The sequence below is a fragment of the Neoarius graeffei genome, chromosome 12, assembly GCF_027579695.1.
Source record: "Neoarius graeffei isolate fNeoGra1 chromosome 12, fNeoGra1.pri, whole genome shotgun sequence".
NCBI lineage: Eukaryota > Metazoa > Chordata > Actinopteri > Siluriformes > Ariidae > Neoarius > Neoarius graeffei.
The window spans coordinates 6,779,224-6,794,919 of NC_083580.1; the positions used below are offsets into that span (position 1 = coordinate 6,779,224).

The 15,696-nt window shown below is 40.1% G+C and overlaps 1 protein-coding gene across 1 annotated transcript; it reads right to left on the bottom strand.

The window, feature by feature from the left end:
* Window positions 1–2,952: 2,952 nt before the first annotated feature.
* On the bottom strand, window positions 2,953–12,545 carry cel.2 (carboxyl ester lipase, tandem duplicate 2). Its single transcript, XM_060936608.1, has 12 exons — window positions 12,519–12,545; window positions 12,330–12,392; window positions 11,882–12,029; window positions 11,109–11,228; window positions 10,844–11,041; window positions 9,840–9,970; window positions 9,641–9,748; window positions 7,668–7,782; window positions 7,104–7,290; window positions 4,052–4,255; window positions 3,749–3,946; window positions 2,953–3,415 (listed from the first exon to the last, which is right to left on the bottom strand). The coding sequence occupies exons 1-12, from the start codon at window positions 12,543–12,545 to the stop codon at window positions 3,241–3,243; spliced, it is 1,674 nt and encodes a 557-aa protein (XP_060792591.1). The 3' UTR covers window positions 2,953–3,240.
* Between the last annotated feature and the right edge of the window lie 3,151 nt (window positions 12,546–15,696).

Consider the following 15,696-nt stretch of genomic DNA (forward strand, 5'->3'; position numbering starts at 1 on the left):
GTACGAAGAATTAATAAACAGCTTTGAAACATTACTTTTTGATTGTTTCTTATTTTCCCGTTATTTTAAATTTAAGGGAAATTATTTCACCAAACACCACTAAATAAAAACTCTCAAAAACAGTTTAAGCAAACACTTGAAAAATATAAGTGTATGTTAAGTATGTGGTACAGACTCCAAACTTGTGGTCATTATCTCCAAACTTCTTAATATCTAGAACTTGTTTATTAATTAATACGCATTTTGAAAAATTATTTATTTCAAGGCCTCCCCCACTGCTTTCTGTCGCTCTGACTACGTCACAGTCACTGTTGCACTGATTGGTCAGAGCGTTGGCCTATACGCACAGAGACAGTTTGAAAGACAGAGGTTTGTTCCACCCCCACCCTTCAGAAATGTCTATGGATCGAGGCCAGACTAAATATTCACATTTAGTCTGGCTTGCCAGGCTAGATCTCTTGGGGTTTTCACACACAGCAGTCTCTAGAGTTTTCACAGAATGGTGCGGAAAACAAAAAACATACAGTGAGTGAGTGGGCGACGGTTCTGTGGGTGGATACAAATGCTTTGCTGATGAGAGGTCAGATGGGAAAATGGACAAATTGGTTCAAGCTTTTTTTTTGCCAGGAAGGATATAGTAACTCATAGCAACCCCTTACAACCAGAGGTGGACAAAGTACCCAACTTCATTAGTTAAGTCAAAGTACAGATCCCACTGGCCAAATGTTACTCTGATACAAGTGAAAGTTGTCCAGTCAAATTTTTAAGTACTTGCTTTTAAAAATACTTAAGTATTAAAAGTACATTTTCTGTCAACACATTGTTGTATTATTGACACAATGCTTATAATACCTCATGCCTCTGAAGCAACTGACTAGATTATTTTGTGAATTCTCAAAATGAATGTATGCTGTGCATCATGGTGGTTTAACGTTAAGCTAGCTAGTCAGTGAAGCTCCACCTGACATGCTAGCAAACTCTTTTCAAGCTCAATCATATTGGGTAGCTAACGTTACTAAAAAAGAAAGATTTCTACATTGTTTATTTGGCAAGATTATGCTAAAACACATTTCTGAAAGGACTTCAGATAAGTTAACGTTATTCATGTTAGCGCAACTCAGTTTTTACATGCTAACTAACAGTGTCCAAGTTAACTAGCTATGTGTTAACGTGAGGCGTGGACAAGGCTACGGCAACTTGGCGGGCAAATCCATAGAAAGTCATTTGACTAACCAGACTGCATAGCTATTGCAATGTTATCGCTAGCTCTAAAAGCACAGACAACTTCATTGCAAGCTTTCTCTTGGAATAAAACGTTTACAGACCTCAATATGCTTCCGCAGGTTGGACGTCGAGTTTTTGTAGGACGTGATGTGGTTCGTTTTAGGTAAACAAAACAAACAATTAAAACAAAATGAATCATCCTTTCAGAAAACTGAAACATAGGTTCATGGGCCATGGGTGCATGCATTCTCCAGAAGAACCGCCTCCTTCCGTTCTGCCATCAACTGATCGTGTTCAAATAACGCTGCTGAGGAATTATTGAGGGATGGCACGGTGGTGTAGTGGTTAACGCTGTCGCCTCACAGCAAGAAGGTCTGGGTTTGAGCCCCGGGGCCGGCGAGGGCCTTTCTGTGTGGAGTTTGCATGTTCTCCCCGTGTCCGCGTGGGTTTCCTCCGGGTGCTCCGGTTTCCCCCACAGTCCAAAGACATGCAGGTTAGGTTAACTGGTGGCTCTAAATTGAGCGTAGGTGTGAATGTGAGTGTGAATGGTTGTCTGTGTCTATGTGTCAGCCCTGTGATGACCTGGCGACTTGTCCAGGGTGTACCCCGCCTTTCGCCCGTAGTCAGCTGGGATAGGCTCCAGCTTGCCTGCGACCCTGTAGAACAGGATAAAGCGGCTAGAGATAACGAGATGAGAATGAATGAATGAATGAATGAATGAGGAATTATTGAACTTGATTTTAAAGAGTCTATGGACGTGAAATGACCCTAGTGATTACTGATCGGCTGTCTCAGTCACCTGTGAAAAAATTCAATCGCGTTTTAGAAAAGGAAAGAAAAAAACATCCACTTTCAAAGCTGTTTCATAGTAACGAGGACCTTGATAGAAATGTTGTGGAGTAAAAAGTACGATATTTGTCTTTCAAATGTAGTGAAGTTAAAGTCATAAGTTGCCAAAAAAAAAAATACTCAAGTACAGATACTCAAAAAGTGTACTTAAGTACAGTACTCAAGTAAATGTACTTCATTACTGTCCACCTCTGCTTACAACCATGGTGAGCAGAAAAGCATCTCAGTATGCAAGAGCTCATCTCATCTCATTATCTCTAGCCGCTTTATCCTGTTCTACAGGGTCGCAGGCAAGCTGGAGCCTATCCCAGCTGACTACGGGCGAAAGGCAGGGTACACCCTGGACAAGTCGCCAGGTCATCACAGGGCTGACACATAGACACAGACAACCATTCACACTCACATTCACACCTACGCTCAATTTAGAGTCACCAGTTAACCTAACCTGCATGTCTTTGGACTGTAGGGGAAACCGGAGCACCCGGAGGAAACCCACGCGGACACGGGGAGAACATGCAAACTCCGCACAGAAAGGCCCTCGCCGGCCACAGGGCTCGAACCCGGACCTTCTTGCTGTGAGGCGACAGCGCTAACCACTACACCACCGTGCCGTCCTATGCAAGAGCTGAAGAACACAATGGGTTCCATTCCCACCAGCCAAGAACAGGGATCTTAGAATCAAGAACAAGTTCCTAATAAAGTGGCTGGTGAGTGTATATTGTATAGCTAAATATTGTCCTGTTCACTTTTTGTAAAGAGGGTTAAAGATTGAATTTTTTTGGTTTATCGCTCTGGGCGTTCTATGTAGAGCCCTGTAACAGTGTTTTTTCCTTAACTATCCACAGAACCCCTGAAGAATACATTATGTATCATGGAAATATTTTATTTGCATTTTAAATCAAGATGGTACAAAAATTTATTTAACGTAATAAAAGAAAGAAAGAATGACCGCTTTGGAGGCAGCTATCGAGTGTCAGTCACTTCACTTTGCTTTTATTCTTTTAACCACATTATGAATTATGGTCACCCGTAATTTGAGATATTTTTCTAAAAGGCAACACAAAAAGAAAAAAAAAATGCAGACAATGTGGTTTATTGAATTCAGTTAATTGTGGGTGTGAATGCAGGTGGTGTCATAATCGTAACTGGAGAAAGCTGAAGAGACTTTCAGTTGACGTTGGGAAAGTTGGTGTAGGTGATGCTCCAGAAGTGGACGTAGCGAGCTCTCATTTGCTGCTTGATAGAGTTCTTATCCATACCGTTATTGATGTCCACATACTGATGGCCTTCAGTCAACTTGGGCCAGGCTACGGGTACCTCCGAGTCACCTATGCTGGGGTCACTGGGAAGAGGAAAGAGAGGCCATAAAATACAAAATCAGCAACTCACAAATCATAAATCCATTAGGCAGCCCACTGGGCAAGAAGCAGCTCCAGTTTCATTATTTTGTTGCTCATGAAGCTTTGATGAAGCTAAAAATGGCTGACAGCATAAGGTAATAACATACGGGTAGCCACTTTTTAATATAACATATCGTCTTTGGCTATTTATTAACATTTCAGCTATTTATCTGCCCTTGCAGCTGACACACAAGTTTGTCCACGAATTCTAGCAGAAACAGTGCTTAAAGACAGTAGCAATTAGGAGCTCTCGCTTTCAGGCCCATGTGTATTACCCAGTCTTGGCGAAGTTGGTCCAATAAGCGATCATGTATTTGGAAACTCTACGATGTCTGGGCATGTAGGCCAGGGGAGTGGTGAAAGGCTTTCCAAACACATACTGCAGGTCGTCAGCATGGTCAGCCCCCATCCAGCTGGGATATATAGGCATGCGGCTGGGCTCTGAGAACAGGTACGAATAAGTACGGCCCGTCCTGAAAGGACAAAAGAACAAGAGCGGAATAAAGACAGCATTTCTGTAAAGGTTTAAATCAAGGAAAGTCTCATGTTAGAATCTTGTGCCTCAGAAATTCACCCACTTGGCATGTTTGGCATGGAGATACAGAGCTGTCTGTGTCGGCACCAGGAAGGTGTAGTCAGTCTCGATCTCCACGATTGTCTTCTTGATATCGTCCTTGCCAGGATTGCTTCCCCAGCTAGCAGTGTACTGCTCATAAGCTGCTGCTGAAGCTTCAAGACCTTTATCACTGGTCAAAGCAGTCAGGAGATTTTTGACGTCCTCGCTATGTGGGTGAAAATACAAAGGAATACGGTGATTTTTTTTTTTTTTTTAGTAAGAGCTCCAACTTGCATGGAAGATGCTCCATATAACCCAAGACTAAAAATATTTATTCTGTCCACATTCACCGGATATGAGCAATCGCGTGCTCTGACTGGTTGCTCTACTACTAGGATATCAGCTCATATACCGTGAGTAGAGAAAAACAAAATGGCAGAGCACGCTGCTGAACCAACAGAGGACGAAATAAAAACTCTCCTTGAAAACAAAACCCCAAAAAAAGTAACAAGATATTGAATGAAAGTGTTTGAGGGTAAGAACATATCTTTATTTTTAATTTTTTCAAAAATTATTATAGCATTTTTCACAAATTGCTCCTGTCATTTCACTGGTTTGTTTAGATTCTAAGCAGAAATTATTTTGTCGGATGTTTTGTATAATGTTTTTATTTATCAAATTTGCAAAAAATAAAAATGCTCCGTTTCTCAAAATCCAGTGAATGTGGATAGGAAAAAAAAAAAAAAACATTATTCCACTCAATCTCGTCATACATGGCTTATAGCCAACTTGGTGCTACGTGCCTCATCAGCTATCTGCTCATGTACAACTCGATTTTGTGGAATAACTGTTAAATATAGTGTATATATAGAGGGAAGGAGTCTCCAGTGTGAGCGCTCTGTCACACTCAGAGGTAAAACTGTTCCTTTAAGTTTTCGGCCAGAGGAAACGTTTTTAACTTCAAGTGAAAAGTGAAGGAATGACTTGTTATTAGCTGCTATAACATAAGTGATAAAAGGAGCTGATTTGTTTCACACAACATTAAATGCAACTATAAACAGAATTATTTTTTAATGGCATATTGTTCTTAAATAAGCATTTTGTGATTGAAATGCATCACATCACCCTGGTGTTGAATATTTTCCGATAACAGCATCCCTGACGTATTTTAATCCTTACATATTCTACTGTACACTTATTAAAAATGGTTAAATCTTGAATTTTTGGTTCGTGCCTCTCGGGGAGCCCTTAAAGGTTCGATGTAGAAACTTATACAGTACAGTGTTTTCTTATAAGAGAGACAGTTCTATAGAAGCGATTTAACAATATAAGAACCCTTAATTATCCAAAGAACCCTTGAAGACTGTGCATACACGTGTTCAAAATAATAGCAGTCCAACACGACTAACCAGATCAATCACTGTTTTTGGTGGAAATTATATTACTACATGGCAAATAATTTACCAGTAGGTGTAGTAGAGTCATAGAAAACCAACAGACCCAACATTCATGATATGCATGCTCCTGAGTCTGTGTAATCGAATAATTAAGTGAAAGGGGCGTGTTCAAAATAATAGCAGTGTGGAGTTTAATTAGTGAGATCATTCATTCTGTGAAAAAACAGATGTCAGTCAGGTGGCCCTAATTTAAGGATGAAGCCAGCACATATTGTACATCCATTTCTCTCTGAAAACCTGAGAAACATGGGTCATTCCAGACATTGTTCAGAAGAACAGCGTGCTTTGATTAAAACGTTGATTGGAGAGGTAAAACATATACTGTAAAGAAGTGCAGAAAATGATGGGCTGCTCAGCTAAAATGATCTCCAGTGCTTTAAAATGGACAGCAAAACCAGAGAGACGTGGAAGAAAACAGAAGACTACCATTCGAATGGATCGAAGAATAGCCAGAATGGCAAAGACTCAGCCAATGATCAGCTCCAGGGTGATCAAAGACGGTCTGAAGTTACCTGTGAGTACTGTGACAATTAGAAGACGCCTGTGTGAAGCTAATCTATCGGCAAGAAGCTCCCGCAAAGTTCCACTGTTAAAAAAAAAAAAAAGACGTGCTGAAGAGGATACAATTTGCCAAAGAACACATCGACTGGCCTAAAGAGAAATGGAAAAACATTTTGTGGACTGATGAAAGTAAAATTGTTCTTTTTGGGTCCAAGGGCCGCAGACAGTTTTTCAGACGACCCCCAAACACTGAATTCAAGCCACAGTACACTCTGAAGACAGTGAAGCATGGTGGTGCAAGCATCATGATATGGGGATGTTTCTCTTACTATGATGTTGGGCCCATTTATCACATACCAGGGATCATGGATCAGTTTGCATATATCAAAATACTTGAAGAGGTCATGTTGCCTTATGCTGAAGAGGAAATGCCCTTGAAATGGGTGTTTCAACATGACAACGACCCCAAACACACCAGTAAGCGAGCAGCATCAGGGTTCAAGACCAACAAAATGAAAGTTATGGAGTGGCCAGCCCAATCCCCGGACCTTAATCCGATAGAAAACTTGTGGGGTGACATCAAAAATGCTGTTTCTGAGGCAAAACCAAGAAATGCAGAGGAATTGTGGAATGTTGTCAAATCATCCTGGGCTGGAATACCTGTTCACAGGTGCTAGAAGTTGTCAGAAACCGTGGTTATACAACTAAATATTAGTTTAGTGATTCACAGGAATACTAAATCCTTAAGATTTTTTCAGTTTATACAGTAAATATTTGGAGCTTGTAATGAAAAATGCAGACACTGCTATTTTTTTGAACAGCCCAATGTTCATTTTTCTTCATTTTCTGTAAAGTAATTAAAGTATTGATACATTTTTCTTCATGTTTTGATGTAGAATATAATGTGCAGTGTTCCCAATGCATGGAAATAAAAACTATTATAAGGATTTTGAGCTTTACTCACGTTTTTAAACACACTGCTATTATTTTGAACACAACTGTATATGTTATTTGCATTTTATAGTTAGAGCACTTTCCACTCCGAGTTTAACTCATCTAAGACAGCATATATAAAATACAAGGACGAGAACAGGCTAGAGGGAGAAAGTTTCTTACACGGGTGTGGCCTGGAGAGGCTGGTTGACAGAAGGAACATCAAAGCCAGTGAAAATGTGGCCATCCATGTCATTAACTCCAGCGATATAGTCGATGTCAGCTGCGTTATCAAACAGGGTGCTGGGGTGAGCAGGGAGGAAATCGCCATCAATCACAGGGGCGAGGGCCAAGTTCTTCACAATGGGGTCTAAAGGAGGATTTTACATTTCATCATGGCAAGATAAATCACTTGTAGCACCAACATCTCTTTCATTCCTACTCCTACCCAATCCTACACATGGATTACCAGCAGATTTTGTTGATTTTCTTGTTGTACTACACTCAGTTCAATGAAACAGGTAATTCAGAACACTAACATAAGACGTATCGAAAAATAAAGTCTTAAAGGAACTCCATGTTGGATTTTTACATCATGAATCACTTACAGAAAAAGACAACAGTGTTCCTTCGCCAATGACTAAAGCACTTCCAAGCATCTGAATTTTACTATCAACACCAGATTATGCCATTTTAAAGGAGCTGTCGTTTCTGTTGCTTTTAGTTAATGTAAGAAAAAGTACTTACTTGTTGCAGAACCTTTCAGGTTAAGGGTACCAGCAAGAGTTAGCTGGACTGGGTCAGTCATCTTCAGGCAAGCTGCCATGCTCTGATCAATGGGGCAGCCCACTTTTTTAGCAACCTGCCAGGATGTAAAAGATGACAAGAAGACAGTCATCTATATCCCCCACCCTATATACCAACTATATACCAAGTTTCAAGATATTATTTGTCACATTTTTCAAGTTCTGCTGCAAGAAACCAACCCTACCTCTTTACACTGACCTCAGCAGCCCATGCCATAAACCCACCGGACCTTTGGTCCAGGTGAGATAAAATAAAATCTATCACAGTTCTTAGTATCAAAAGGCACATATACATTACTTAAATCAACACATATACCAACTATCAAGACCGTACCACTCATAGTTTTCAAGTTCTGCTCCGGAAACAAAACCTACCCCTAAGACTAACCTGAGAGACCAAGTCTGAAATTGTTTCCATGGAAACATGAAAAATTTAAATTTCTCAGTATGAAAAGGCACATCGACATCACCTTGTTAACATGTATACCAAGTTTCAAATCCGTATCATGAATAGTTTTGGATATATGCTCCGGAAACGAACATTGCTCTTAGAAACTAAGTCAAAATCTATTTTTTTTTATGTAAAATTTTGAAAAGTAGTTTTGTTTTTTCAAAAATCCAAAATAGCAAAAGGCACCAGTTCACATGTTGCTTATATGTACACAAAGTTTCATGAAGATATCTTCAGTAGTTTTCAAGATATGGCCTGGAAACGAAAACGTGACCGGACGGATGGACGGACGGACGGAACCCGTTCCTATATCCCCCGTCAAACTTTGTTTGAGCAGGGGATAATAATTCATTAAGAATTATGGGTAGCAAGGCTTATTTCTAGGGTGGCAGCGGCCATCTTGGGCCACCGAGTTTTTGATAATTGGCACAAAACAGCAGTTAGCTAAGGTTGACCTAGATCATGTTAGAGTCGGAGATGCTGACATAGTTCCACACTCCCCAATTAAAAATTTGGGTGTGTGGTTTGACTCAAACCTGTCAATGAAGGACCATATTACTAAGGCTAGCTCTGCAGCATTTTTCCATCTTTACAACATACGTAGAATTAGAAAGTACCTTTCAAGAGAAGACACAGAGACCCTAATTCATGCATTTATTTCTAGTCGCATTGATTATTGTAATAGCCTTTTGTATGGCACGCCTAGCTGTCACTTATACAAGCTACAGAGAGTTCAGAATGCTGCTGCGCGCTTAGTTTGTCAAGAAAGTAAATACTGTCACATAATGCCGATTTTAAAATCATTACATTGGTTGCCAGTAAGTTATAGGATAATTTTTAAATTGTTGTTAATTACATTCAAGTCCATTCACGGTCTGGCACCAGTTTATATCAATGATCTTTTGTCTGTCAGAAATGTTGCTAGTAGTAGATATAGTCTGCGCTCTAACACTTCGTTGATGCTTAATTACTCTAGTCTTAAATCTTACAAGACACTTGGGGATCGTGCTTTTTCGATAGCTGCCCCTAAGCTATGGAATGAGCTCCCTGGCTATATCAGGGATATACAAAGTGTTTCCAGCTTTAAGGTTGCCCTTAAGACGCATCTTTTTAGAAAGGCATTTCAATAATTATAAATGACATTTTATCCTAGGTACCTTATTTTTAATATTATTTGTTGTGTGATATTGTATATATATTCTTAAATTTTATACTTCTATAATGTTTTTATATTTATATATATGTCTATATTTTGATTGTAATTATTGTAATGCGCAAGAGAAAATTCATATTGATACTTGCGCAATATAAATTAATAAAATTATTATTATTATTAATTATTCACCGACCAGCCCTCACCCATGTCTCCAGATATAATAACAAATACAAATATAATATACCAGGATTTTCTCTTATGGACCCTGATTGATTAATCATGTCACTCGCATCATTAGCACAATTACCGATTCAGCAAAGGCTCTAGGATTTCTGTTAACAGCCCAAGGACACAGAGCAACGCCACTCTGGGAAATAGCTCTGCGAATCAAGCCTTTGTTGTGGGGGGTCAGCATCTGTGTACACACACACACACTTACTTCAACTCACAAAGGAAAAAGCACATAACCATACAGGATACAGGATCAAGAGAGAAATAATTCATACCTGAAAGCTCACACTGGCCGCTCCAGCAGACTCTCCAAAGAGAGTGATGTTGGTTGGATCTCCTCCAAAAGCCTTAATGTTCCTGTGCACCCAGGCAATGGCAGCTTGCTGATCCCAGAGACCATAATTTCCTAAGAACCAGGATATGGTCATTTCATCACATTCATATTTTTCAAAAATGATTCTGTTTTCAGGGAGCAGACCAAGTCTGGTTGCTTAAAGTCTTTAAAGATGAATTCTGAGTAGTCAGAAGGTGTTGATTCATTTTCTCTAACAGCAGTTCTGATAATACAGGGTTAGTCAAAATTATGTTAACACTTAAATGGTAGAAACCATCTGTGGTGAATCTGTAGCGGAAGTTCATCAATGGCGTACTGCTACACCATCTGTAAGTAGACGTCTGGCGTCACTGTTGGGGTGTCAAAAAAGTAAGGCCCGATTATGCCAGCAGTGGTCATGGCGCACCACACATTCAGGAGAAAAAAAAAAAAATCATCCATTAGTGTTAACATAATTTTGACCAACCCTGTAGCACCAGCTGCGAGGCAACTCCTAGCTTTATGTTAACACACTTGTTCGTTTATTATAATACATCATTAGTAGCAGCAAATGCTTCTTTTGTTTGGTTTCCTAAATTGATTTTTAACTGTCTGATTGGTAGATTTTATAGCTATTTTGGTGCCACAGATGGAAAAAAAAACTCCCACTACAAATGTAACCATTATTCGGAAGAATTGTTGTGATGGAAAATAGTTAGTGTTTATTATAGCACAACAAAAATGAGTAAAGAATTATGGACCCATATATTCAATTTCGAACCAGGAAGTGAGATTTTACATGGAGAACACAAATGAAGATGGAGCGATACATAAAGTGAAATGTCTTAGTGTGGTTAGAAGAAATATAGGCACTCTTGAAACGCCGATTCGCCAAACAAATTAGTGGACCAGTGTGAACTGTTGTGTAAAAGCAGGCATAGACATCATCAAGCCTTTGATTCTCACCAGGCAACTCCGAATCTCCAGTACTGAGAAATCCGAGGGATCCGACACGATAGTTCACAGTCACCACAATGACATTTCCGCGGTCAGCAATCTCCTCTCCACTGTACAGGTAGTTATTCAAGAAGTTAGCGCCCTGAGAGCCACCGACCAGGTAGCCACCACCGAAAAAGTAAACCATGACAGGGAGGCCAGTTGAAACTACAAAGGAACACAGTATTACACTATAGTTCTGAAAAGTAATCCTAGTGGCCGATAGCATTCTTACCTGAACGGCCTTGTGGGACCCAGATGTTGAGGTACAGACAGTCCTCGCTGCCACGGGTTCCACTCTGAAGCAGGTCCAGTTGCAGGCACCTCTTGGGAAAATCAACGGCCTTCAAAACACCTGCACAGAAACAGCTCGAAGAAGTTGGGTCACGGACTTAAAATTATAATCCTCTACAAATCTGTGTCGCCCTACTTGGTATACAATTTAATTTTTAGACACGAATGTTATGTTACGTTAAATATAATACATCCATCTTCAGTAAACACTGTATCCTGGTCAGGGTTTAGTCTGGAAACACTTGGCATGACGCAGGAATACACACCATGGATGGGACAGCAGATCACCATGCACACACACACCTTCACACACTCATTCACGCGGCAATTTAGTCACCAATTCATGACATTTTTGAGAGGTGGAAGGAAACCAGAGAACCTAGAGGAAACCCAAATGGACACAGGACTCCACCCAGACACTAACAAGAGCTCAGGATCGAAACCTTGACCCTGCAGCTGTGCTATCGTGTCTGCCACCTTCAATACAATTAAAATTACTTAAATAGGCTTTGTGTCTGGATTTTAACATTTTACCAGGTACATCTGAATAAGTGGAACATGCTTGATTAGTACAAATTAGAAAACATGTACTCTTTATACATTCTTACATTCCATTCTTTGAGGAAAAAAAAAACCAGACAGGATGTTTAAATGATCTGAAAAATAAGGTCGTGAGCTGTAAAGGAAGCCGATCAAAGAAACAGTTACACTCACCATTCCAGCCCAGGTGAGGAGTCGGTTTCTGGAATCTGACTGGTTGTGCGGCGAATGGGATACCCTTAAAGACGTCCATGTCGCGGAAGAGTCCTACTCCATGATTCTTCCCCTCAACCATCCCTCCTTCTGTGTGTACAACTCCCAGCTACAATATACACATAACATTTAGGGACAGCATGAAACATTTTTACGTTCCACGGGAATATGAGCTGTGGTCCAAGGGGTCATGAATAGATAGGTGTAAAACAAAATTGGTTTTGGTTCTTAATGTATAAAATATATTTTTGAGGTAGAAAACCAACAGCATATCAATTTTAATAAATAAAAACAATTATTTTTTTAATATGTAACGGGGTTTTAGACATTTTTGTTTGGGAGAATATCAAAGAAAAATTTGTCAAAGTTAAAATCAAGTCAAGGATATATTACACACACACCAACTCACCGAAGCTGCATTTGCAAAGCTCACAAACAGACCCAGAACTGCTAAAATTCCCAACATGGCCAACTTTATTCACTAGACACAGCAGTAAAACCAAGAATCATTCTTTTGCCCAATATATACACACACTTATCTCCTCATATCTCTGCTCAGCACAATTTGCATAGCACTATTTTTATTTCCAGGGCCAACACGTGTGTCCTTATCTTTAGTTCTCATGGTTTAAAAAAAAAATTAAATAAAATCTCATCTCATTATCTCTAGCTGCTTTATCCTGTTCTACAGGGTCGCAGGCAAGCTGGAGCCTATCCCAGCTGACTACGGGCGAAAGGCGGGGTACACCCTGGACAAGTCGCCAGGTCATCACAGAGCTGACACATAGACACAGACAACCATTCACACTCACATTCACACCTACGGTCAATTTAGAGTCACCAGTTAACCTAACCTGCATGTCTTTGGACTGTGGGGGAAACCGGAGGAAACCCACATGGACACGGGGAGAACATGCAAACTCCACACAGAAAGGCCCTCGTCGGCCACAAGGCTCGAACCCGGACCTTCTTGCTGTGAGGCGACAGCAATAACCGCTACACCACCATGCCGCCCCATTAAATAAAATATGGGAAGCAAATATTAAGCAGCATTAATAAGGTCCCCTTTCAAATTGCACATGATGCAATTTCCAAACGAGCTCCAAGTCAAATATCATGCTTGGGAGGCTTCATTAACAGCTCAGCACTTGTCCATCGACTTAAACACTTAGCATTGTTGGAAGGAGTCTCCAGCATCAGTATTTTGTAGCAGACAAACATACAGTGGTGCTTGAAAGTTTGTGAACCCTTTAGAATTTTCTATATATTTCTGCATAAACATGACCCAAAACATCATCAGATTTTCACACAAGTCCTAAAAGTAGATAAAGAGAAACCAGTTAAACAAATGAGACAAAAATATTATACTTGGTCATTTATTTACTGAGGAAAATGATCCAATATTACATATCTGTGAGTGGCAAAAGTATGTGAACCTCGAGGATTAGCAGTTAATTTGAAGGTGAAATTAGAGTTTGGTGTTTTCAATCAATGGGATGACAATCAGGTGTGAGTGGGCACCCTGTTTTATTTAAAGAACAGGGATCTATCAAAGTCTGATCTTCACAACACGTTTGTGGAAGTGGATCATGGCACGAACAAAGGAGATTTCTGAGGACCTCAGAAAAAGCGTTGTTGATGCTCATCAGGCTGGAAAAGGTTACAAAACCATCTCTAAAGAGTTTGGACTCCACCAGTCCACAGTCAGACAGATTGTGTACAAATGGAGGAAATTCGAGACCATTGTTACCCTCCCCAGGAGTGGTCGACCAACAAAGATCACTCCAAGGAGCAAGGCGTGTAATACAACTCCGATTCCAAAAAAGTTGGGACACTGTGTAAAACATAAATAAAAACAGAACGTAAAGATTTGCAAAGTCATGGAAACCCTACATTTCACTGAAAATAGTACAAAGACAACATATCAAAATGTTGAAACTGAGAGATTTTATTGTTTTTTGAAAAATATTTGCTCATTTTGAATTTGATCTCAGTAACATGTTTCAGAAAAGTTGTGGCAGGGGCAACAAAAGACTGACAAAGTTGTGTAACGCTAAAAAAATTAATTTGGTTAATTGGCAACAGGTCAGTAACATGACTGTGTATAAAAAGAGCATCCCAGAGAGGCGGAGTCTCTCAGAAGTAAAGATGGGGAGGGGTTCACCGCTTTGTGAAAGACTGTGTAGGCAAACAGTGCAACAATTTAAGAATAACATTTCTCAATGTAAAATTGCAAAGAATTGGGGGATCACATCATTTATGGTACATAACATCATTAAAAGATTCAGAGAATCTGGGGAAATCTCTGTATGCAAGAGACAAGGCTGAAAACTGGCATTGGATGCCTGTGATCTTCAGTCCCTCAGGTGACACTGCATTAAAAGCAGACACGCGTCTGTAGTGGAAATCACTGTATGGGCTCAGGAACACTTCAGAAAACCATAGTCTGTGAAAACAGTTCATTAATGCATCCACAAATGCAAGTTAAAACCAGATAGAAACAATATCCACAAACACTGCCACCTTCTCTGGGCCCAAGCTCTTTTACAATGGACTGAGGCGAAGTGGAAAATTGTCCTAAGGTTTGACGAATCAAAAGTAGAAATTATTTTTAGAACTCATGGACACCACGTCCTCCAGGCTAAAGAGGAGAGGGACCATCCGGCTGGTTATCAGTGCACAGTTCAAAAGCCATCATCTGTGATGGTATGAGGGTGCATTAGTGCACATGACATGGGTAGCTTGTACATCTGGGAAGGCATCATTAATGCTGAATGATATATACATGTTTCAGAGCAATATGCTGCCATTCAGACAAAATCTTTTTCAGGGAAGGCCTTCCTTCTTTCAGCAAGACAATGCCAAACCGATTTCTGCACATATTAAAACTGCATGGCTCCATATTAAGAGAGTCTGGGTGCTAAACTGGCCTGCCTGCAGTCCAGACCTGTCTCCCATTTAAAACATTTGGTGCATTATGAAGCGCAAAATACGACAAAGGAGACCCCAAACTGTTGAGCAACTGAAACTGTATATCAGGCAAGAACAGGACAACATTTCTCTTTCAAAACTACAGCAGTTGGTTTCCTCAGTTCCCAAACATTTACAGAGTGTTGTTAAAAGTAAAAGGTGATGCAACACAGTGGTAAACATGTCCCTGTCCCAACTTTTCTGAAACATGTTGTTGACATCAAATTCAAAATGAGCATATATTTAAAAAAAAAAAAAAAGCAATACAATTTCTCAGTTTCAACATTTCATATGTTGTCTGTACTATTGTCAGTGAAATATAGGGTTCCCTGATTTGCAAATTATCGCATTCTGTTTTTATTTACAGTTTACACAGTGCCCCAAATTTTTTGCAATTGGGGTTGTAGTCGGCGAGGTCACACAGGACCCCAGGGTAACTTCTAAGCAACTGAAGGCCTCTCTCACATTGGCTCATGTTAATATTCATGAGTCCATCATCAGGAGAACACTGAACAACAATAGTGTGCATGGCAGGGTCACAAGGAGAAAGCCACTGCTCTCCAAAAAGAACATTGCTGCTCATCTGCAGTTTGCTAAAGATCACATGGACAAGCCAGAAGGCTATTGGAAAAATGTTTTGTGGACGGATGAGACCAAAACAGAACTTTTTAGTTTAAATGAGAAGCGTTATGTTTCGAGAAAGGAAAATACTGCATTCCAGCATAAGAACCTTATCCCATCTGTGAAACATGGTGGTGGTAGTATCATGGTTTGGGCCTGTTTTGCTGCATCTGGGCCAGGACGGC

What these genes read in the sequence shown, in the direction of transcription:
- cel.2 (XM_060936608.1), bottom strand. Translation starts at nt 12,545, where the DNA reads ATGAGAACTAAAGATAAGGACACACGT. An exon ending in GGTCCCACAAGGCCGTTCAG is followed by an intron (nt 11,042 to 11,108) that starts GTAAGAATGCTA and finishes GTTCCTTTGTAG; the next exon opens with TTTCAACTGGCCTCCCTGTC. An exon ending in CGGCCAGTGTGAGCTTTCAG is followed by an intron (nt 9,749 to 9,839) that starts GTATGAATTATT and finishes GTGTGTACACAG; the next exon opens with ATGCTGACCCCCCACAACAA.